General features: G+C 43.5%; 1 protein-coding gene across 2 annotated transcripts in view; it reads left to right on the top strand.

Annotated features, from left to right (window-relative positions):
- Positions 1 to 23,546, top strand: part of QRSL1 (glutaminyl-tRNA amidotransferase subunit QRSL1) — a 121,988-nt gene that overhangs the window by 18,132 nt on the left and 80,310 nt on the right. For both annotated transcript variants that reach the window (XM_069726280.1, XM_069726282.1), the window contains 2 exons: positions 4,286 to 4,384; positions 4,631 to 4,727. In XM_069726280.1, coding sequence (XP_069582381.1) covers positions 4,286 to 4,384; positions 4,631 to 4,727 — 196 coding nt within the window. The remainder of the gene's footprint in view (positions 1 to 4,285; positions 4,385 to 4,630; positions 4,728 to 23,546) is intronic.

Below are 23,546 nucleotides of genomic sequence, written 5' to 3'. Positions count from 1 at the left end.
CCTGGCAGTATAGGGACTCTGCTATGATTCCTTTATCCCGTCTATAGGGATTATAAAGGTGGTCTTTTGTGGACTGGAAGTGGGAGCCACAGCGAGCTGCGTCCTCCCTGCTTGAGATCCAGGCCACGCCCCCGACAAGTTGATTTTTTTGATTGGTACCATGTTCAGGCTCATGACATTTTTTGATGGCTTTTTATTCCGATTTTTGGGATGCAGAATGAACAAAAAACAGCAATTCAGGAATTGCTTTTTGGGCTTTTTTTAATGCTGTTCCACATGTGGTAAAATTGATAAGGCGGCTTTATTCATCAGGTCAGTATGATTAAATCAATACCCTATAAAGTTTATGTTTTAATGCTTTTACACAATAATAACTTTTTTTTATAGAAAAAATTATTTTTGCATCGCTTTGTTCTGAGAGCTATAGCTTTTATTTTTCAGCTGATGGAACTGAATGGCGGCTTGATTTTTGCAGGACAAGATAACGATTTCCGTGATACCATTTCTATTTACATTTGTCTTTTTGATCGCGTTTTATTCCAATTATGTGTACTTTTGTTTTCATAATTTTTATTTATGGATACAATATATTTTATCATTATTACAAAATAACAATGAAAAAATGTTTCAAATATTTTACTTTTTAACAGTTTTTACTTTCGGCAGTTTGATCGCAGTTATAAGGTATAGCAATACAGCAGCATTGTGATACCTTATAACTTGTCAGTGCTGCAGACAAAAGATAGTTAGATATTGCAATGCTAGTGCCTGGTGACCCGGATGTTGTCATGATGACCTCCGGTCACCTTGGCAACTATCGGGACCCCACGATGAAGTCGTGGGGACTCCGATCCAAGGTCAGAGGGGATTTCTTCCCTATGCTTGCTCTCTAAGTGCTGTGATTGCACTGATCACAGCATTGAGGGGGTTAAAGTGCCGGGAGTTGTACTGGCACTACATCTGGCACTGAGAGCCTTTTGTCAGCTGTTAAAATCAGCTGACACCCGGCTGCGATCGCCGCCACACAGCCCCCTGTGTGCGGCGATCACCATGATGTACATGTACTGCATTGGTCGGGAAGAGGTTAATGCAATAGCCAGTTTTCTCAGGGCCGGTTTCTCAATGGTAAATTGTGTCCTTTCGTATTCCCCTCTTGGAGCATGCTCGTAACCTTTTTAGTGTTCTTCACTGTTTGGGGAACCTCACCGAGAAAATGTTGACCTGGTACAATGCGGGCATCATCATTTTCAGAAGTTCTGGGACCCTCACCTTTCTGACTGCCAAATATTAGAGCCTTGATGACTACAGTTGTGGCCAAAAGTATTGACACCACTTCAATTCTGTCAGATAATACTCAGTTTCTTTCTGAAAATGATTGCAATCACAAATTCTTTGGTATTATTATCTTCATTTAATTTGTCTTAAATGAAAAAACACAAAAGAGAATGAAGCAAAAAGCAAAACATTGATCATTTCACGCAAAACTCCAAAAATGGGCCAGACAAAAGTATTGGCACCCTCAGCCTAATACTTGGTTGCACAACCTTTAGCCAAAATAAGTGCGACCAACCGCTTCCGGTAACCATCAATGAGTTTCTTACAATGCTCTGCTGGAATTTTAGACCATTCTTCTTTGGCAAACTGCTCCAGGTCCCTGATATTTGAAGGGTGCCTTCTCCAAACTGCCATTTTTAGATCTCTCCACAGGTGTTCTATGGGATTCAGGTCTGGACTCATTGCTGGCCACCTTAGAAGTCTCCAGTGCTTTCTCTCAAACCATTTTCTAGTGCTTTTTGAAGTGTGTTTTGGGTCATTGTCCTGCTGGAAGACCCATGACCTCTGAGGGAGACCCAGCTTTCTCACACTGGGCCCTACATTATGCTGCAAAATTTGTTGGTAGTCTTCAGACTTCATAATGCCATGCACACGGTCAAGCAGTCCAGTGCCAGAGGCAGCAAAGCAACCACAAAACATCAGGGTACCTCCACCATGTTTGACTGTAGGAACCGTGTTCTATTCTTTGAATGCCTCTTTTTTTCTCCTGCAAACTCTATGTTGATGCCTTTGCCCAAAAAGCTCTACTTTTGTCTCATCTGACCAGAGAACATTCTTCCAAAACGTTTTAGGCTTTTTCAGGTAAGTTTTGGCAAACTCCAGCCTGGCTTTTTTATGTCTCGGGGTAAGAAGTGGGGTCTTCCTGGGTCTCCTACCATACAGTCCCTTTTCATTCAGACGCCGACGGATAGTACGGGTTGACACTGTTGTACCCTCGGACTGCAGGGCAGCTTGAACTTGTTTGGATGTTAATCGAGGTTCATTATCCAACATCCGCAAAATCTTGCGTTGAAATCTCTTGTCAATTTTTCTTTTCCGTCCACATCTAGGGAGGTTAGCCACAGTGCCATGGGCTTTAAACGTGTTGATGACACTGCGCACGGTAGACACAGGAACATTCAGGTCTTTGGAGATGGACTTGTAGCCTTGAGATTGCTCATGCTTCCTCACAATTTTGTTTCTCAAGTCCTCAGACAGTTCTTTGGTCTTCTTTCTTTTCTCCATGCTCAATGTGGTACACACAAGGACACAGGACAGAGGTTGAGTCAACTTTAATCCATGTTGCAAGTGTGATTTAGTTATTGCCAACACCTGTTAGGTGCCACAGGTAAGTTACAGGTGCTGTTAATTACACAAATTAGAGAAGCATCACATGATTTTTTGAACAGTGCCAATACTTTTGTCCACCCCCTTTTTTATGTTTGGTGTGGAATTATATCCAATTTGGCTTTAGGACAATTCTTTTTGTGTTTTTTCATTTAAGACAAATTAAATTAAGATAATAATACCAAAGAATTTGTGATTGCAATCATTTTCAGGAAGAAACTGAGTATTATCTGACAGAATTGCAGGGGTGTCAATACTTTTGGCCACAACTGTACCTCCTGAAACTGATGGAAGGTCCCGTTTTGCCTGCAGATCGAAACGGCAAAAAAGCATTGTACAATGCCATCTGTACAATGTGCACGGCCAATTTTTTGTACCACACTTTAGCTTTTCGCATGGCACTGTATGGTTTAGCCATATTTGAGACCTGATTTGAGAGATCTACAGCGCCCTTGAATTTCTTATAATCCAGGATACAATTTGACTTTGTGACTTGTGTTGTGGCTCCACGGACAGTGACAAGGGAGCTGTTGTCGAGGCATATGGTGGTCAAGATAAGGACATCCCTCTTGTCCTTATGCTTGACCAGCAGTTGCCCAATTAGCAGCATAGGGAGGCGTGTCTGATTTCTTTGTATGATGCCACATGCAACTGTAGCTCTGATTGAGAGGGTCTTGAAGAGTGAGATGCTGGTGTAAAAGTTATCTACATAGAGGTGATAACCGCTATCCAACAGTGGGTGCAGAATTTTCCGCGCAATTTTACCACTCACCCTTAGGACAGGTGGCCATTTGGGGGGGGGGGGGGGGTCAATCTGGGTGTCCTTAACTTCGTGGACCCTAAATCTGCGGGTGCACCCTGATGTAGTCTCACACAGCTTGTATAGTTTAATTCCATAACTGGCCCTCTCACTGTGCAAGTATTGTGGGAATTTTAGCCTCCCTTTTGAAATTAACCAGAACCTCATCTCTACAGATGTCCCTTTGGGTATTGTATTCCTCAGCGAATTTTCTGCTGAAGTGTTCAACTATAATTTTATAAAAACGATCAAAGTTAGGCTCTGAGGAAAACATGGTGTGCGGAGCTGTGATTGCTATTTTAAATCCACCGTTTTGGCACCAATTGTTTAATAGCTATTGTTTAGCCAGTCCATGCCAAAAAAGGCTTAATCAGCCGAGGTGACTTCTCGATCAAGCCATCCATTTTGACTGCTGTGATTGTGGTGTCTTACACAGTGTGTCACATTGATTTTTTTTTTCCAACTTTATTGTCATATCACTATGATTTACTGGTCAAAATTGATCAGCCAATCTCAGTGATCGCCAACTCGGTAGGGCGGTACAGCCCCTGGGACTCCATGCAGGGATGCCCTGTGTCAGATACAGCAGCCATCTTAACTCTGTCACCGCGCAATGCAGATTGGTGACAGGAAATAGCGCCATACATGTACTGCGATTTGCGGGAATGCACTTCCCCGCAGCACCGTACATATACGGCCCATTAATGCGGTAATATTATCAAATTTATGACAACCGGTTTCCTGGAGTGTACTGTACTGGTTTAATGTACTTTTGTTTGGGACTCTCAATCTGGTGTTTTTTTTTTCTTTCCCCTTACCTTGCAGGTCAGCCCCTTGGGGTTTTAGATGGAATTCCTATTGCAATTAAAGACAACTTTAGCACCAAAAATATACAGACAACATGCGCATCAAAAATGCTAAAAGGTGAGTCTAAATGTTTAAAAAGTATATGTGTAAGACTGTGCTCAAATAAAACTGGGAAAATCGATTCCAGATGTTTTACTGTTCACAATAGCGCAAATGCTCTGTTCTCACCATCAAAACACTGGAATTGTCAATGGAACCTCAACGGGCCATCAGACCAGAAGCCACTGCACAAATGTGATCAGAACCTAAGATAATTGTGCAGATATCACTGGCATTAAAGTTACTGTTTTGTTTTTCCCTCAGGGTACATTCCCCCCTATAATGCTACAGTTGTCCAGCGACTTCTCGATCAAGGAGCAGTGCTTATGGGGAAAACAAATCTGGATGAATTCGGTATGGGGTGAGTAATTAGCTCATAACATGACTGTCCATTTCACACATAGATTATCACTTTTATGCTCTTTTCACAGAATATATTTATGTAGGTAATTTTACTGTATTAATGAAGGAAAAAAAAAAAATTCTCTTGTCCCAGAAAACTGCGAACATCAGGAGAGACTTGTCAATCAACTGAACTGGTGGGGTGGCACCATCACTAGTCCCAGGCCGTGCTCTTTCAGCTATGTTTTCTTGGAAACGACAAAGCATTTCAGAGAAAAGCATACCTGGTAAGGCCTAGAGTTGACGAATATGTCCGGAAACGTTCGCCGAATCCGAATTTGCCATATTCGTGTCATGTTTGTACCATATTCGTGCCGAATTTGTTTGACGATCAGTTCTGAACATATTCACTCAACTCTAATCCCTTTGACTCCACTGTCATTCGGCTGTGTTCGCTGAATATTGCAGATACAATATTTGCCGTCAATCGTAATCTGAACCGAATTTTTCAAACTTTGTTCAACTCTAGTAAGGCCCTCTTTCATTTATCAACTTCCCAAAATTGGATGTACTGGTACGTGATATTTTGCAATGTGTTCCTGCAAATGGACATACCAGAGACAGCAAAACATGGGATCCTGTGGGAAACAGGAGGAATCCCTGAGAGACCAACAGTTGCAATGCAACTCCTAATATAATCGCTGTTATAAACCACTAGATGGAGGCCCGATGCTATCGCATCAGGAGGGCGGTAATGTCACAAAGGGGGCAGGCTTTGCAGCGGTGAGAATATCTCCTCCCCATGTGCTTACCCACCTATCCACTCTCTCTTTCCCCATGTGCTGACTTCTCCCGTCTGTGCTTTCTTCTTTAGTTAAGTAAATAAGGCAGCACACTGCAGCGCTAGAACATACAAACTTGAAATACGAAATTTGAACTGCATTACTGCACTAGAAATATGAAAAATGAGAGCGTTTAGCGCATAAAAATGGGCAATTTTATGTGCACCTGGTAGCCCCTTTACAGCATCTCTCTTATACCAGGTCCTACGCTTGCCTTACCTCGCTGAGAATAAACGTCTCCATCTGAATGGGTACATGTGAAACCTCTTCCTAGACTAAAATTCTCTCTCTCTGAGTCTATGTTTGGATGTGCAGGTCAGGTTTTTGAAATGTATTCTCTAGCCTTCTGATCGTGCACTCCGCCTCCTAGCCACAGGTGTTTTAATTACAGCAGGTCCAGTACCCCTCCACAGAGAGAGAGAATTTTAGTCTAGGAAGAGGTTTCACATGTACCCATTCAGATGGAGACGTTTATTCTCAGCGAGGTAAGGCAAGCGTAGGACCTGGTATAAGAGAGATGCTGTAAAGGGGCTACCAGGTGCACATAAAATTGGCCATTTTTATGCGCTAAACGCTCTCATTTTTCATATTTCTAGTGCAGTAATGCAGTTCAAATTTCGTATCTCAAGTTTGTATGTTCTAGCGCTGCAGTGTGCTGCCTTATTTACTTAACCCCTTCATGACCCAGCCTATTTTGACCTTAAAGACCTTGCCGTTTTTTGCAATTCTGACCAGTGTCCCTTTATGAGGTAATAACTCAGGAACGCTTCAACGGATCCTAGCGGTTCTGAGATTGTTTTTTCGTGACATATTGGGCTTCATGTTAGTGGTAAATTTAGGTCAATAAATTCTGCGTTTATTTGTGATAAAAACGGAAATTTGGCGAAAATTTTGAAAATTTCGCAATTTTCACATTTTGAATTTTTATTCTGTTAAACCAGAGAGATATGTGACACAAAATAGTTAATAAATAACATTTCCCACATGTTTACTTTACATCAGCACAATTTTGGAAACAAAATTTTTTTGTTAGGAAGTTATAAGGGTTAAAATTTGACCAGCGATTTGTCATTTTTACGACGAAATGTACAAAACCATTTTTTTTAGGGACCACCTCACATTTGAAGTCAGTTTGAGGGGTCTATATGGCTGAAAATACCCAAAAGTGACACCATTCTAAAAACTGCACCCCTCAAGGTACTCAAAACCACATTCAAGAAGTTTATTAACCCTTCAGGTGCTTCACAGCAGCAGAAGCAACATGGAAGGAAAAAATGAACATTTAACTTTTTAGTCACAAAAATTATCTTTTAGCAACAATTTTTTTATTTTCCCAATGGTAAAAGGAGAAACTGAACCACGAAAGTTGTTGTCCAATTTGTCCTGAGTACGCTGATACCTCATATGTGGGGGTAAACCACTGTTTGGGCGCACGGCAGGGCTTGGAAGGGAAGGAGCGCCATTTGACTTTTTGAATCAAAAATTGGCTCCACTCTTTAGCGGACACCATGTCAAGTTTGGAGAGCACCCGTGTGCCTAAAAATTGGAGCTCCCCCACAATTGACCCCATTTTGGAAACTAGACGCCCCAAGGAACTTATCTAGATGCATAGTGAGCACTTTGAACCCCCAGGTGCTTCACCAATTGATCCGTAAAAATGAAAAAGTACTTTTTTTTCACAAAAAAATTCTTTTAGCCTCAATTTTTTCATTTTCACATGGGCAGTAGGATAAAATGGATCATAAAATTTGTTGGGCAATTTCTCCCGAGTACGCCGATGCCTCATATGTGGGGGTAAACCACTGTTTGGGCACTCGGCAGGGCTCGGAAGGGAAGGCGCGCCATTTGACTTTTTGAATGGAAAATTAGCTCCAATTGTCAGCGGACACCATGTCGCGTTTGGAGAGCCCCTGTGTGCCTAAACATTGGAGCTCCCCCACAAGTGACCCCATTTTGTAAACTAGACCCCCCAAGGAACTTATCTAGATGCATATTGAGCACTTTAAACCCCCAGGTGCTTCACAGAAGTTTATAACGCAGAGCCATGAAAATAAAAAATAATTTTTCTTTCCTCAAAAATGATTTTTTAGCCTGGAATTTCCTATTTTGCCAAGGATAATAGGAGAAATTGGACCCCAAATATTGTTGTCCAGTTTGTCCTGAGTACGCTGATACCCCATATGTGGGGGTAAACCACTGTTTGGGCGCACGGCAGGGCTCGGAAGGGATGGCACGCCATTTGGCTTTTTAAATGGAAAATTAGCTCCAATCATTAGCGGACACCATGTCACGTTTGGAGAGCCCCTGTGTCCCTAAACATTGGAGATCCCCCAGAAATGACCCCATTTTGGAAACTAGACCCCCAAAGGAACTAATCTAGATGTGTGGTGAGGACTTTGAGCCCCCAAGTGCTTCACAGAAGTTTATAACGCAGAGCCATGAAAATAAAATAAAAAAATTATTTTCTCAAAAATGATCTTTTAGCCTGCAATTTTTTATTTTCCCAAGGGTAAAATTTGACCCCATAAGTTGTTGTCCAGTTTCTCCTGAGTACGCTGATACCCCATATGTGGGGGTAAACCACTGTTTGGGCACATGCCGAGGCTCGGAAGTGAAGTAGTGACGTTTTGAAATGCAGACTTTGATGGAATGCTCTGTGGGCGTCACGTTGCGTTTGCAGAGCCCCTGATGTGGCTTAACAGTAGAAACCCCCCACAAGTGACCCCATTTTGGAAACTAGACCCCGAAAGGAACTTATCTAGATGTGTGGTGAGCACTTTGAACCCCCAAGTGCTTCAAAGAAGTTTATAATGCGAGCCGTGAAAATAATAAATACGTTTTCTTTCCTCAAAAATAATTATTTAGCCCAGAATTTTTTATTTTCCCAAGGGTAACAGGAGAAATTGGACCCCAATAGTTGTTGTCCAGTTTCTCCTGAGTACGCTGATACCCCATGTGTGGAGGTAAACCACTGTTTGGGCACACGTCGGGGCTCAGAAGGGAAGTAGTGACTTTTGAAATGCAGACTTTGATGGAATGGTCTGCGGGCGTCACATTGCGTTTGCAGAGCCCCTGGTGTGCCTAAACAGTAGAAACCCCCCACAAGTGACCCCATTTTAGAAACTAGACCCCCCAAGGAACTTATCTAGATATGTGGTGAGCACTCTGAACCCCCAAGTGCTTCACAGACGTTTACAACGCAGAGCCGTGAAAATAAAAAATCATTTTTCTTTCCTCAAAAATGATGTTTTAGCAAGCATTTTTTTAGATTCACAAGGGTAACAGGAGAAATTGGACCCCAGTAATTGTTGCGCAGTTTATCCTGAGTACACTGATACCCCATATGTGGGGGTAAACCACTGTTTGGGCACACGTCGGGGCTCGGAAGTGAGGGAGCACCATTTGACTTTTTGAATACGAGATTGGCTGGAATCAATGGTGGCGCCATGTTGCGTTTGGAGACCCCTGATGTGCCTAAACAGTGGTAACCCCTCAATTCTAACTCCAACACTAACCCCAACACACCCCTAACCCTAATCCCAACTGTAGCCATAACCCTAATCACAACCCTAACCACAACCCTAATTCCAACCCTAACCCTAAGGCTATGTGCCCACGTTGCGGATTCGTGTGAGATATTTCCGCACCATTCTTGAAAAATCGGCGGGTAAAAGGCACTGCGTTTTACCTGCGAATTTTCCGCGGATTTCCAGTGTTTTTTGTACGGATTTCACCTGCGGATTCCTATTGAGGAACAGGTGTAAAACGCCGCGGAATCCGCACAAAGAATTGACATGCTGCGGAAAATTCAACGCAGCGTTTCCGCGCGGTATTTTCTGCACCATGGGCACAGCGGATTTGGTTTTTCATATGTTTACATGGTACTGTAAACCTGATGGAATACTGCTGCGAATCCGCAGCGGCCAATCCGCAGCCAAATCCGCACCGTGTGCACATAGCCTAATTCTAAAGGTATGTGCACACTGCGGAAAACGCTGCAGATCCGCAGCAGTTTCCCATGAGTGTACAGTTCAATGTAAACCTATGGGAAACAAAAATTGCTGTACACATGCTGCGGAAAAACTGCACGGAAACGCAGCGGTTTACATTCTGCAGCACGTCACTTCTTTGTGCGGATTCCGCAGCGGTTTTACAACTGCTCAAATAGAAAATCGCAATTGTAAAACCGCAGTGAAATGCGCAGAAAAAAACGCGGTAAATCCGCCATAAATCCGCAGCGGTTTAGCACTGCGGATTTATCAAATCCGCAGCGGGAAAAATCCGCAGAGGACCAGAATACGTGTGCACATACCGAAACCCTAACCCTACCCCTAACCCTACCCCTAATCCTAACCCTACCCCTAACCCTACCCCTAACCCTAGCCCTAACCCTAGCCCTACCCCTAACCCTAACCCTATTCTAACATTAGTGGAAAAAAAAAATTTCTTTATTTTTTTTATTGTCCCTACCTATGGGGGTGACAAATGGGGGGGTCATTTATTATTTTTTTTATTTTGATCACTGAGATATAATCTATCTCAGTGATCAAAATGCACTTTGGAACGAATCTGCCGGCCGGCAGATTCGGCGGGCGCACTGCGCATGCGCCCGCCATTTTGGAAGATGGCGGCGCCCAGGGAGAAGACGGACGGGACCCCGGCAGGATCGGTAAGTATGATGGGGTGGGGGGGACCACGGGGGGGGGGGAATCGGAGCGCGGCAGGCGTGGAACGGAGCACGGGGGGGCTGGAACGGAGCACGGGAGGGGTGGATCGGAATGCAGGGGGGGTGATTGGAGCACGGGGGGGTGATTGGAGCACGGGGGGAGCGGACAAGAGCACGGGGGGGGGGGGAGCGGAGCACTGGATGGAGGGGAGCCGGAGCAGTGTACCGGCCAGATCGGGGAGCTGGGGGGGCGATCGGTGGGGTGGGGGCACATTAGAATTTCCAGCCATGGCCGATGATATTGCAGCATCGGCCATGGCTGGATTGTAATATTTCACCCGTTATAATAGGTGAAATATTACAAATCGCTCTGATTGGCAGTTTCACTTTCAACAGCCAATCAGAGCGATCGTAGCCACGAGGGGGTGAAGCCCCCCCTCCTGGGCTAAACTACCACTCCCCCTGTTCCTGCAGATCGGGTGAAATGGGAGTTAACCCTTTCACCCGATCTGCAGGGACGCAATCTTTCCATGACGCCACATAGGCGTCATGGGTCGGATTGGCACCGACTTTCATGACGCCTACGTGGCGTCAAAGGTCGGGAAGGGGTTAACTATATACGAGTTGGCGACTCTAGGTTCAGCACCTGTTCACACTGAGTCTATGTTTGGATGTGCAGGTCAGGTTTTTGAAATGTGCTTTCTTCTTTGACCTGTCTACCCCATGTCCTATCCCCCTTGTCTGCTGTCCTTCTCTTTCCTGTGCTGTGTTCTCCCCTCATGTGCTGTCCCTTTTGAGCTGCCTCCCCCCTATCCTCTGTGTCTCTCACCCCTGAGCGCTTTCTCTCTCCCCCATCTGCTGTCTCCTCTCATGTCATCTCTTCTTTGACCTGTGAACCCCATGTGCTCTCCCCCTTGTGTACTCTCTTTCTCTCCACCACTGTGCTGTCTTCTTCCCTCATGTGTTCTTTCATTTAAGCTGTCTCCCCCCTGTGTGTCCTCTTTTCTATGTGCATACACCCCTCCCCCTCTGTACAGCTCCTGGTCAGGGGAGGAAGCAAAAGACAATACTGACATTACAGCAGGAGATCACAGAGGATACATTTTGTGAGGTAAAATATAGTTTAAAAAAAGTCAGCAAAATATTTTACCTGACAAAATGTATCCTCTGTGATCTCCTGCTGTAATGTCAGTATTGTATTTTGCTTCCTCCCTTGCCCAAGAGATGTGGTATGCTCCGTAGACGGTCAAACAACAATTTTTAAAATGAACTTTCGTTCGTGGGAAAACCCCTTTATTGTGACCGGCTTCCTCTGCCTGTAGACATGTCATGCATCTGCCGCTGTGATCAGCTGAATGATTCACTGCACCTGCGCATAAGGCTGCCGTCACACTAGCAGTATTTGGTCAGTATTTTACATCAGTATTTGTAAGCCAAAGCCAGGAGTGGGTGATAAATGCAGACGTGGTGCATATGTTTCTATTATACTTTTCCTCTATTTGTTCCACTCCTGGTTTTGGCTTACAAATACTGATGTAAAATACTGACCAAATACTGCTAGTGTGACAGCAGCCTAATTCGCGCAGGCGCAGTAAATCTGACCGCCACCATCTTTGTGCAGACAGATAGCGGCGGTCACATTAAAACTGCACATGCGCTCCTCCTGTACAAAGATGGCGGCGGTCAGTGAATCATTCGGCTAATCTCAGCGGAGGCGTGTTCGCGACGGTGTTCCGCTGGTGGTACCGCGCAAGTGGCTGCATACAGCGTATACGGTGTGTGGTGCGACGGTGTACCGCTGGTGTTACCGCTGGTGTTACCGCGCATGAGGCTGGTACCTCCAGCAGTTTCCATATTGAGACACCCATCATTTGGGTGTCCCAATATGGTGGTCAGTGAACTTCCGCTGCTTGGAATTCTGGGATCCGGACACATCTGGACGGAACAGGATGTGAAGACATTACAAGGTAAGTATATATTAAGATTGCAATGCCCAAGCATAGCAATGGTTTATAACTGACAGTGCTGCACTAGAACCTGGTGACCCGGATGAAGTCATGGCTACATCATGTCACCATGGCAGCGATCGGGCCCCTGCTATGACGTTGCAGGACGCTGATTGGAGGGCAGAGGGGGGCCTCTTCCTCTGCCTACCTTCTAAATGCTGCGATAAATATCGCAGGGGGTTAAACTGCCAGTACGGTGCGGGCACTGTTCCTGACAATGAGTGAGTGAGCTGTGATGTCAGCTGATCACCCAGTGGCGATCGCATGTGCAGAGCTACTGTGAGTGCAAAATCACCAGACAGTACCCAGTACATCCTACATCTAGAAGCACTTTCCAACCATGGCATACTGGGTACGTCCAAGGTCGAGAAGGTGTAAAGCGGGTCCATCCTACCAACAGATGCCCTTTAACCCCTTCACCCTGAGCCTGTTTTCATGCTTCTGGCCAGACTAAATTTTACAATTCTGACCAGTGTCCCTTTATGTGGTAATGACTCTGGAACGCTTTAACAGATCCCAGTGATTTTGAGATTTTTTTGGTGATACATTGTACTTTGTTAGTAGTAAATTTATGTTGGTATTTTGTGTTTATTTGTGAAATTATCACATTTTTATGCCCTAAAATCAGATATTTTATCACACAAAATAGTTAATAGCTAGCATTTGCCACATGTCTACTTTACTTTACATCAGCATAGTTCTTTTTGTTAGGAAGTTAAAGTTAAAACTTTATCAGCTTTTTCTCAACAAAATTTACAAAACCAATTTATTTTAACCCCTTAATCCCATATGACGTACTATCCCGTCGAGGTGGGGCGGACCCGTATGACCACCGACAGGATAGTACGTCATATGCAATCGTCCGCGCTCACTGGGGGAGCGCGGCCGATCGCAGCCGGGTGTCAGCTAACTATCGCAGCTGACATCCGGCACTATGTGCTAGGAGCGGTCACGGACCGCCCCTGGCACATTAACCCCCGGAACACTGCGATCAAACATGATCGCAGCGTTCCGGCGGTACAGGGCAGGGAAGCATCGCGCAGGGAGGGGGCTCCCTGCGTGCTTCCCTGAGACCCTCAGTACAAGGTGTTGTGCTCACCTTGTACCGAGCGTCTCCTACCTGCAGGCCCCTGATCCAAAATGGCCGCGGGGCTACATCCGGGTCCTGCAGGGAGGTGGCTTACAAGCGCCTGCTCAGAGCAAGCGCTGGTAAGCCTGCAACTCTGCATGTCAGATCGCTGATCTGACACAGTGCTCTGCAAGTGCAAAGCGATCCGACCCTATAACATGATGCCCCCCTGGGGAAATGTTATAAAGTAAAAAAAAAATATTCACATGTGTTTTAAAAAAAAAAAAATATATTGTTCCCATAAATACATTTCTTTATCTAAATAATAATAAAACAACAATAAAAGTACACATATTTAGTATTGCCGCGTCCGAAACGACCCCACCTATAAAACAGTCCCGCTAGTTAACCCCTTCAGTGAACGCGGTAAAAAAAAAAGAGGTAAAAAACGCTTTATCATACTGCTGAACAAAAAGTGGAATAACACGCGATCAAAAAGACGGATATAAATAACCATGGTACCGCTGAAAACGTCATCTTGTACCGCAAAAAACAAGCCGCCATACAGCATCATAAGCAAAAAAATTAAAAAGTTATAGTCCTCAGAATAAAGCGATGCAAAAATAATTATTTTTTCTATAAAATATGGAACAATTGGGAATACCGCGCTACAGGTGGCTTGGACTGATGTACGTCCGAGATGTTAATGTGTCATATCGAAACTGGATATGTTCCTGAGCGGCAGCTGCTATTGTCTATTCAAGTGGCCGATTAGGCTCTATAATAATATGTACTATATCGCACCCGTTTATGGTGACTATTGATAGTCTATTACCTACTTGGTGCAGCCGTGTGGAGATCATCGCACGGGTGAGCTGCCAGCTTCAGGTTCAGGTGTTGGACTTATACTCCTGGAAGTCCACTGTAACCAGAGGCAAATCCCGTCCGTTTGGTAGGTGAGTGTGCGGATGCCAGCAACAGCCGTTAGTGGTGGCTGTTGGTATAGCAGGCGGAGACTGCTAGAGTTGCATGTAGTCCCAGAGACGTCCCAGCCGGAGGCGTCCCTGGATACACGTGGAAGATGGCCGGCACTGCAGAGCAGTGAGTGACGTCACTTGGCCTAAGGAAACTCAGTAGGGCCAATTCTAACCTACGCGTTTCGAAGTGTCACGCACTTCTTCATCAGGGTTACCGCCCACTGTCTCCAGACCCATATATAGGTACCCTGCCCATACCCCGCTGTGCACTAACACCTCCATACAATTACATGTTTCTGAACGTTCTTGATCCCCCATAGAATATTGGCCATTAAATGTGCGCCCTCAATGCGTGCGGGCAGGCACACATTTACCCGCTGTGTGTAATATATTATGAAATGTTTATTTTATTGCGCATTATATTAGACTGTGTGTGATGTGTACTGGGAGCTTAGGATTAAAAGACCAGCTAGTGGTATACTAGATGCATTGATGCAAATACATAGTGCGGTTTTAAAAGGACACCTGTCATGACTGTGGATTAAAACTTCACTTTTATTAAGGACATGAATGTAAAACTCATAAATATATAGGGAACATAAATATATAAAAATATAAAAAATGAAGGGTTATTATACAGGCAATAAAAACAATAAGAATATATTTGTATTTATTAAAATATAATAAAAGTACCCTGTAACGGTCTAGGGCATACATCTGTAATGTATAGCGGCTAAAGTCCCAACACCCCCATAGGAGTATGTATCTACTCCTACGTGGTAGACTGGCTCTTCACACTTGGGCCCCCAACGGTAGAACCAAGCAAGCGGTGAGGGGTTGTAGTGATAACTAAATATGCAGTACCGTACAAATTAAAAAGCATATAGTTCTAATTCGCAGTTAAGGCCCTTCGGTTTTAAACTGTCCAGGGAAAAGATCCACTGCGATTCTATTCTTGACATTTGTTTGATAAAGTCGCCCCCCCCTTTTGTTTGGGCGTACAGCCTGGATACCGTAAAAAAACTGTTCCTTTCAAGGATTGCCTATGTTTCTCCTTGAAATGGCGTGATAGGGGGTGTTCTAGGAACCCTTTTTGGATGTTCTTAAAGTGTTCCCTAACGCGTACCTTTAGTTGCCTTTTGGTTCGCCCTACATACAGCTTATTGCATGGGCATTGTATTACATAGATCACCCCAGCGGTATGGCAGGATATATTGTCTTTGATGGAGAATACTTTCATACCATCAGCATCCTGAAAAGTTAATTTTCTGGTCTTCCTGAAGGTAGTCTGCGTGCATCCATAGCATCCACCACATGGTAGAAACCCCCCTTTCGGTATATTTATGATGGAATTCCCTATTGAGTCGTCCGTAAGGGTCATTTTCGTTGTGGGAGCTATTAAATGGCCCAAGGACTGGGCTTTTCTATAAATGAATCTAGGATTACTAGGGAGTAGTTCACCCACCACCTTATCAGTTTGCAAGACTGATCAATGTTTGCGTATAATGTTAACAAATCTATGGTGCCCAGTATGGAATTGTGTTACAAAAGGCAGGTTCCGAATTTGTTCTTCTATAGGACCTTCTCCTGTCCTAGCAGGTGTATTGTGGTTTTGTAGTATGGATTCTCTGGATACTTCAGTTATATCGTTTTGGGCTTTCTTTAATAGCGGTTCGGGATACCCTTTCTCCAGAAATTGCTCAGTTAGGTACTTGGCTTCCTCATTGAAATCAGCCAGATTAGAGCAATTACGGCGTACTCTGGTAAACTGGCTTTTTGGAATGTTCGTCAACCATACTGGTAAATGGCAACTGTTTATATTAATGAAACTATTTGAGTCAACCTCTTTGTGATAGCATTTGGTGTAAAGTTTATCCTGTTCTACGAAAATGTTCAAATCCAGAAAGTTTACATTATTGGTACTGGTATTGGCGGTGAATTCCAAGCCATAATGATTGACATTTAGCCCTAAAATGAACGTGTTAAGATCTTCATGGGACCCTTCCCAAATAAAAAATAAGTTGTCTATGAAACGACGCCAGACTACTAGGCCTGGATGAAGTAGCCCATCCTTATGGATATGGAGGGTTTCCCACCTACCAACATAGGTATTTGCGTAACTGGGCGCAAATCTTGTACCCATCGCGGTACCCCACGTTTGAATGTAATATTTCCCCTCGTATAGAAAGTAGTTATGGTTGAGGATGAATTGAATACATTCTAGAATGAACTGGATCTGTGTTTCCATATATATCCCCAGACCTTGGAGAAAGTACTCCGCCGCTTGGCACCCCTTTTCATGATTGATAACTGTGTACAATGACTTGATGTCTAGTGTACCCATTATGTAATTCTGTTTCCACTTGACCTTCCCTAGGCATTCCAATGTGTGTCCCGTATCTTTTAAATATGCTGGTATTAAACTCATGCACTTTTGCAGGTGTACATCGACATATCTGGATAAATTGGCTGTTAAGCTGTTAATACCAGATATGATAGGACGGCCTGGGGGATCAGTGGTGTTTTTGTGTAGCTTCGGTGTATGGTAAAAGATAGCTCTACTTGGATTTTTATTCATAATATATGAGTATTCTTTTTTTATCCAAAATACCTCTAGATTTACCTTTTTGGGCAAGGATGTTTAATTTACTAATGAAACGATTAGTGAGGTCGTGGCTTAATTCTTCGTAGGTGACACGGTCCCCCAGCAATCGCATGGATTCCTGATGGTACATAGTACAATATATCTTGCCATACCGCTGGGGTGATCTATGTAATACAATGCCCATGCAATAGGCTGTATGCAGGGCGAACCAAAAGGCAACTAAAGTACGCGTTAGGGAACACTTTAAGAACATCCAAAAAGGGTTCCTAGAACACCCCCTATCACGCCATTTCAAGGAGAAACATAGGCAATCCTTGAAAGGAACAGTTTTTTTACGGTATCCAGGCTGTACGCCCAAACAAAAGGGGGGGCGACTTTATCAAACAAATGTCAAGAATAGAATCGCAGTGGATCTTTTCCCTGGACAGTTTAAACCCGAAGGGCCTTAAGGCTACGTTCACATTAGCGTTATGCATGTTTGCGTTGGGCGACGCAGCGGCGACGCATGCGTCATGCGCCCCTATATTTAACATGGGGGGCGCATGCGTCTTTTTGTGATGCGTTGTGCGACGCATGCGTTTTTTTTTGCCGCAAGCGTCGGGCCAAGAAAACGCAACAAGTTGCATTCTTCTTGCGTCCAAATTTCGGCAAAAAACAATGCATGCGTCGCAAAACGCAGCGTTTTTGCGTGCATTTTGTTGCGTTTTTGTTTGCATTGTGCGCTGCGTCGCCGATGCAGCGGCGCACAACGCAAATGTGAACGTAGCCTAACTGCGAATTAGAACTATATGCTTTTTAATTTGTACGGTACTGCATATTTAGTTATCACTACAACCCCTCACCGCTTGCTTGGTTCTACCGTTGGTGGCCCAAGTGTGAAGAGCCAGTCTACCACGTAGGAGTAGATACATACTCCTATGGGGGTGTTGGGACTTTAGCCGCTATATATTACAGATGTATGCCCTAGACCGTTACAGGGTACTTTTATTATATTTTTATAAATACAAATATATCCTTATTGTTTTTATTGCCTGTATAATAACCCTTCGTTTTTTATATATTTATGTTCCCTATATATTTATGAGTTTTATATTCATGTCCTTAATAAAAGTGAAGTTTTAATCCACAGTCACGACAGGTGTCCTTTTAAAACTGCACTATGTATTTGCATCAATGCATCTAGTATACCACTAGCTGGTCTTTTAATCCTAAGCTCCCAGTACACATCACACACAGTCTAATATAATGCGCAATAAAATAAACATTTCATAATATATTACACACAGCGGGTAAATGTGTGCCTGCCCGCACGCATTGAGGGCGCACATTTAATTGCCAATATTCTATGGGGGATCAAGAACGTTCAGAAACATGTAATTGTATGGAGGTGTTAGTGCACAGCGGGGTATGGGCAGGGTACCTATATATGGGTCTGGAGACAGTGGGCGGTAACCCTGATGAAGAAGTGCGTGACACTTCGAAACGCCTAGGTTAGAATTGGCCCTACTGAGTTTCCTTAGGCCAAATCGCCTGCTATACCCACAGCCACCGCTAACGGCTGTTGCTGGCATCCGCACACTCACCTACCAAACGGACGGGATTTGCCTCCGGTTACAGCCGACTTCCAGGAGTATAAGTCCAACACCTGAACCTGAAGCTGGCAGCTCACCCGTGCGACGATCTCCACACGGCTGCACCAAGTAGGTAATAGACTATCAATAGTCACCATAAACGGGTGCGATATAGTACATATTATTATAGAGCCTAATCGGCCACTTGAATAGACAATAGCAGCTGCCGCTCAGGAACATATCCAGTTTCGATATGACACATTAACATCTCGGACGTACATCCGTCCAAGCCACCTGTAGCGCGGTATTCCCAATTGTTCCATATTGGGTTTTTTTTTTGCCTCTTTGTCGGATTGGACACATATCCGAAAATGTTGCCAATAAAAACGTCAACTCGTCCCGCAAAAAACAAGACCTCACATGACTCTGTGGACCAAAATATGGAAAAATCATAGCTCTCAAAATGTGGTAACGCAAAAAGTATTTTTTGCAATAAAAAGCGTCTTTTAGTGTGTGACAGCTGCCAATCATAAAAATCCGCTAGAAAACCGGCTATAAATAGTACATCAAACCCCCCTTCATCACCCCCTTAGTTAGGGAAAAATAATAAAATTAAAAAAAATGTGTTTATTTTTATTTTCCCATTAGGGTTAGGGCTAGGGTTAGGATTAGGGCTAGGGTTTAGGGGTAAGGTTAAAGCTAGGGTTAGGGCTAGGGTTGGGGCTAGGGTTAGAGTTTCAGTTAGAATTTGGGGTTTCCACTGTTTAGGCACATCAGGGGCTCTCCAAACGCGACATGGCGTCCGATCTCAATTCCAGACAATTTTGCATTGAAAAAGTAAAACGGTGTTCCTTCCCTTCAGCGCTCTCCCGTGCGCCCAAACAGGGGTTTACCCCAACATATGGGGTATCAGCATACTCAGGACAAATTGGACAACAACTTTTGGGGTCCAATTTCTCTTGTTACCCTTGGGAAAATAAAAATTTGGGGGGCTAAAAAAGCATTTTTGTGGGAAAATTTTTTTTTATTTTCACGGCTCTGCGTTATAAACTGTAGTGAAACACTTGGGGGTTCAAAGTTCTCACAACACATCTAGATAATTTCCTAGGGGGGTCTAGTTTCTAATAGGGGGTCATTTGTGGGGGGTTTCTACTGTTTAGTTACATCAGGGGCTCTGCAAATGCAATGTGACGCCTGCAGACCAATCCATCTAAGTCTGCATTCCAAATGGCGCTCCATCCCTTCCGAGCTCTGCCATGCGCCCAAACGGTGGTTCTCCCCCACATTTGGGGAATTGGCGTACTCAGGACAAATTGGACAACAACTTTTGTGGTCCAATTTCTCCTGTTACCCTTGGGAAAATACGAAACTGGGGGCTAAACATAATTTTTGTGGGAACAAAAATATTTTTTATTTTCACGGCTCTGCGTTATAAACTGTAGTGAAACACTTGGGGGTTCAAAGCTCTCATAACATATCTAGATAAGTTCCTTAGGGGGTCTACTTTCCAAAATTGTGTCATTTTTAGGGGGTTTCAATGTTTAGGCACATCAGTGGCTCCAAACGCAACATGGCGTCCCATCTCAATTCCAGTCAATTTTGCATTGAAAAGTCAAACAGCGCTCCTTCCCTTCCGAGCTCTGCCATGCGCCCAAACAGTAGTTTACCCCCACATATGGGGTATCAGCGTACTCAGGACAAATTGCACAACAACTTTTGGGGTCCAATTTCTTCTCTTACCCTTGGGAAAATAAAAAATTGGGGGCAAAAAGATCATTTTTGTGAAAAAATGATTTTTTTATTTTTACGGCTCTGCATTATAAACTTCTGTGAAGCACTTGGTTGGTCAAAGTGCTCACCACACATCTAGATAAGTTCCTTAGGGGGTCTGCTTTCCAAAATTGTGTCACTTGTGGGGGGTTTCAATGTTTAGGCACATCAGGGGCTCTGCAAACGCAACATGGCGTCCCATCTCAATTCCAGTCAATTTTGCATTGAAAAGTCAAATAGTGCTCATTCTCTTCTGAGCTCTGCCATGCGCCCAAACAGTGGTTTACCCCCACATATGGGGTATCGGCGTACTCGGGACAAATTGTACAACAACTTTTGGGGTCCATTTTCTCCTGTTACCCTTGGTAAAATAAAACAAATTGGAGCTGAAGTAAATTTTGTGTGAAAAAAAGTTAAAGGTTCATTTTTATTTAAACATTCCACAAATTCCTGTGAAACACCTGAAGGGTTAATAAACTTCTTGAATGTGGTTTTGAGCACCTTGAGGGGTGCAGTTTTTAGAATGGTGTCACACTTGGGTATTTTCTATCATATAGACCCTCAAAATGACTTCAAATGAGATGTGGTCCCTAAATAAAATGGTGATGTAAAAATGAGAAATTGCTGGTCAACTTTTAACCCTTATAACTCCCTAACAAAAAAAGTTTGGTTCGAAAATTGTGTTGATGTAAAGTGGACACGTGGGAAATGTTACTTATTAAGTATTTTGTGTGACATATCTCTGTGATTTAAGGGCATAAAAATTCAAAGTTGGAAAATTGCAACATTTTCAAAATTTTCGCCAAATGTCTGTTTTTTTCACAAATAAACGCAAGTATTATCGAAGAAATTTTACCACTATCATGAAGTACAATATGTCACTAGAAAGCAATGTCAGAATCATCAGGATCCGTTGAAGCGTTCCAGAGTTATAACCTCATAAAGGGACAGTGGTCCGAATTGTAAAAATTGGCCCGGTCATTAATGTGCAAACCACCCTTGGGGGTTAAGGACCACATGACATTTGAAGTGAATTTGAAGGGCCTACATGACAGAAATTACCCAGAAAGTGACAGCACTTTAAAATTTGCCCCCCTCAAAGTGCCAAAACCACATTTGAGAAGTTCATTAACCCTTCAGGTGCTTCTCAGGAATTAAAGCAATGTGGAAGAAAAAATCTTTTTAACTTTTGCCCACAAAAATGTTGCTTTAGCCCCAAATTTAGCATTTTCACAAGGGTAACAGGAGAAAATGGACCATACAATTTGCTGTGCAATTTCTCCTGAGTATGCAATATGTGGTGGAAAACTATTGTTTTGGCTCACAGCAGGGCTCAGAAGGGAAGGCACACCATTTGACTTTTGGAACTCAAAATTGTCTGTAATAAATAGCAGATGTCATGTCGTGTTTGCAGAGCCCCTGTGTCACAGCACAGTTGCCAGGGATCTCTGGGCTAGGGGTTCCCCATCCTTAAAGCTAGGGGCACCTCAGCTATCCCTGCTCCCTGGAATTCTTCTAACGGTGAAGACGAAAGGGCCACGTGCCTTACTGAACTCCTTAATCAGCCCTTTTTCTGTTCCCTCCTCCCCAAAGGAAGTGGGGAGCAGCAGACTAATAGTAGAAGACATACAGAGATAAATGAGAATACCAATCGTACAAATATGTACTCACAAACAAAAGAGTGAAATACCAGGAAGTAAAGGGAGGAAAAGCTAAATAGTAGAGGATGAGAATATAAACACAGACAAATCTCCAAACAACAGTCTTTAGAACAATACTCCAATACTCCTAACAACCAACACCTCCAAATCCATAACCAGACAGTATAAGCTAACACTGGCAATCCCTGCTTGCCAGAGGTGAGTATATATAGCAGAAGAGAGTTGCTAACACTGAACAGCTGAGACCATCAAAGCAGGAAAGCTTCCAGGAGCTCTCAATAGAACAGATTAATCCCTGCACTGCTACCAGAAACTTACACTGTTTAATACGAAGGTGAAGTGCTTGTAATCCGTGCAGGGGTACGAGAAATCAGACACAGAGGTCGTCTTGCCCCTCTCTGTAAGCCCGTGACACTTTCATGTGCCTAAACAGTGAAAACCTCCCACGAGTGACCCCATTTTGGAAACTACACCCCTCAAGGAATTTATTTAGAGGTGTTTGCAACTTGAAACCACAGGTGCTTCTCAGAATTTTATAATGTTGAACTGTGAAAGTGAAAAAATACATTTTTCACGCAAAAATGTTGTTTCAGCCCCATAATGCTCATTTTCACAAGGGTAACAGAAGAAATTGGACTGATCTATTTGTTGTGCAATTTCTCCTGAGTACGCAAATACCCCACATATGGAAAACTACTGTTTGGGCACACAGCAGAGCTTGGAAGGGAAGGAGCGCCAATTGAATTCTGGAGCTCAATTTTGACTGGAATAGATTGCTGATGCCATGTCACATTTGAAGAGCCCCTGACATGCCAAAACAGCAGAAACCCCCTTAAGTGACCTCATTTTGGAAACTACACCTATTAAGGAATTCTTCTAGGGGTGTAGTGAGCATTTGTAACCCTCCGGCGATTCACAGAATTGTAAAACAGTGGGCTGAGAAAATGGAAAATTACCATTTCTCCACTAAAATGTTGGTTTGGCACTATGTTTTACATTTTCAAAAAGAATAATGGGAGAAAATGAAAGGTGCAACGTCTCCTGAGTGTGCAATATTGGAGATCAGAATAAGCTGGAATGGTTTGATGGTGCCATGTCACATTAACAGAGCCCCTAAGGTGCCAGTACAGCGAAACGCCCCCCCATAATAGACCCCATTTTGTAAACGACAACCCACAATGAATTCATGCATTGATGCAGTGAATATGTTGACACCACATATACCTCACAGAATGTTATACCATTGGGTGGTGAAGAAAGATTAATTTAATTTTTACCACTAAAATGTTGTTTTTGGCCCTCCTGACTGCGCCAATACCCTACATGTAATTGGGAACTACTTTTCAGGCACAGTGGAAAGCCTAGAAGTGAAAGGGCACCATATTATAGTGCAGATTTTGCTGTTATGGTTTGCAATGACCCACTGGAAGAGCCCCTGAGGTGCAAGAACAGCAGAATACTCCACCTCCCTTCTCCACCATAAATGACCCTATTTTACAAACTTCACTTCTCAATGAATTCGTCTAAGGGTACAGTGATCAAATTGACCCCACGGGTGTGTCACAAAATTATATACCATTGGTCAGTGAAGAAAAAATAATTACCGTACATTTTTACAACAAAATGGAGGTACGGAGCACTATTTGACTCTTGGAGAGCAAATTATCTTAG

This window comes from Ranitomeya imitator, chromosome 5, assembly GCF_032444005.1.
Source record: "Ranitomeya imitator isolate aRanImi1 chromosome 5, aRanImi1.pri, whole genome shotgun sequence".
NCBI lineage: Eukaryota > Metazoa > Chordata > Amphibia > Anura > Dendrobatidae > Ranitomeya > Ranitomeya imitator.
Note: the sequence above shows the minus strand (reverse complement) of the source record. Positions and strands in the feature narration are given on the sequence as shown.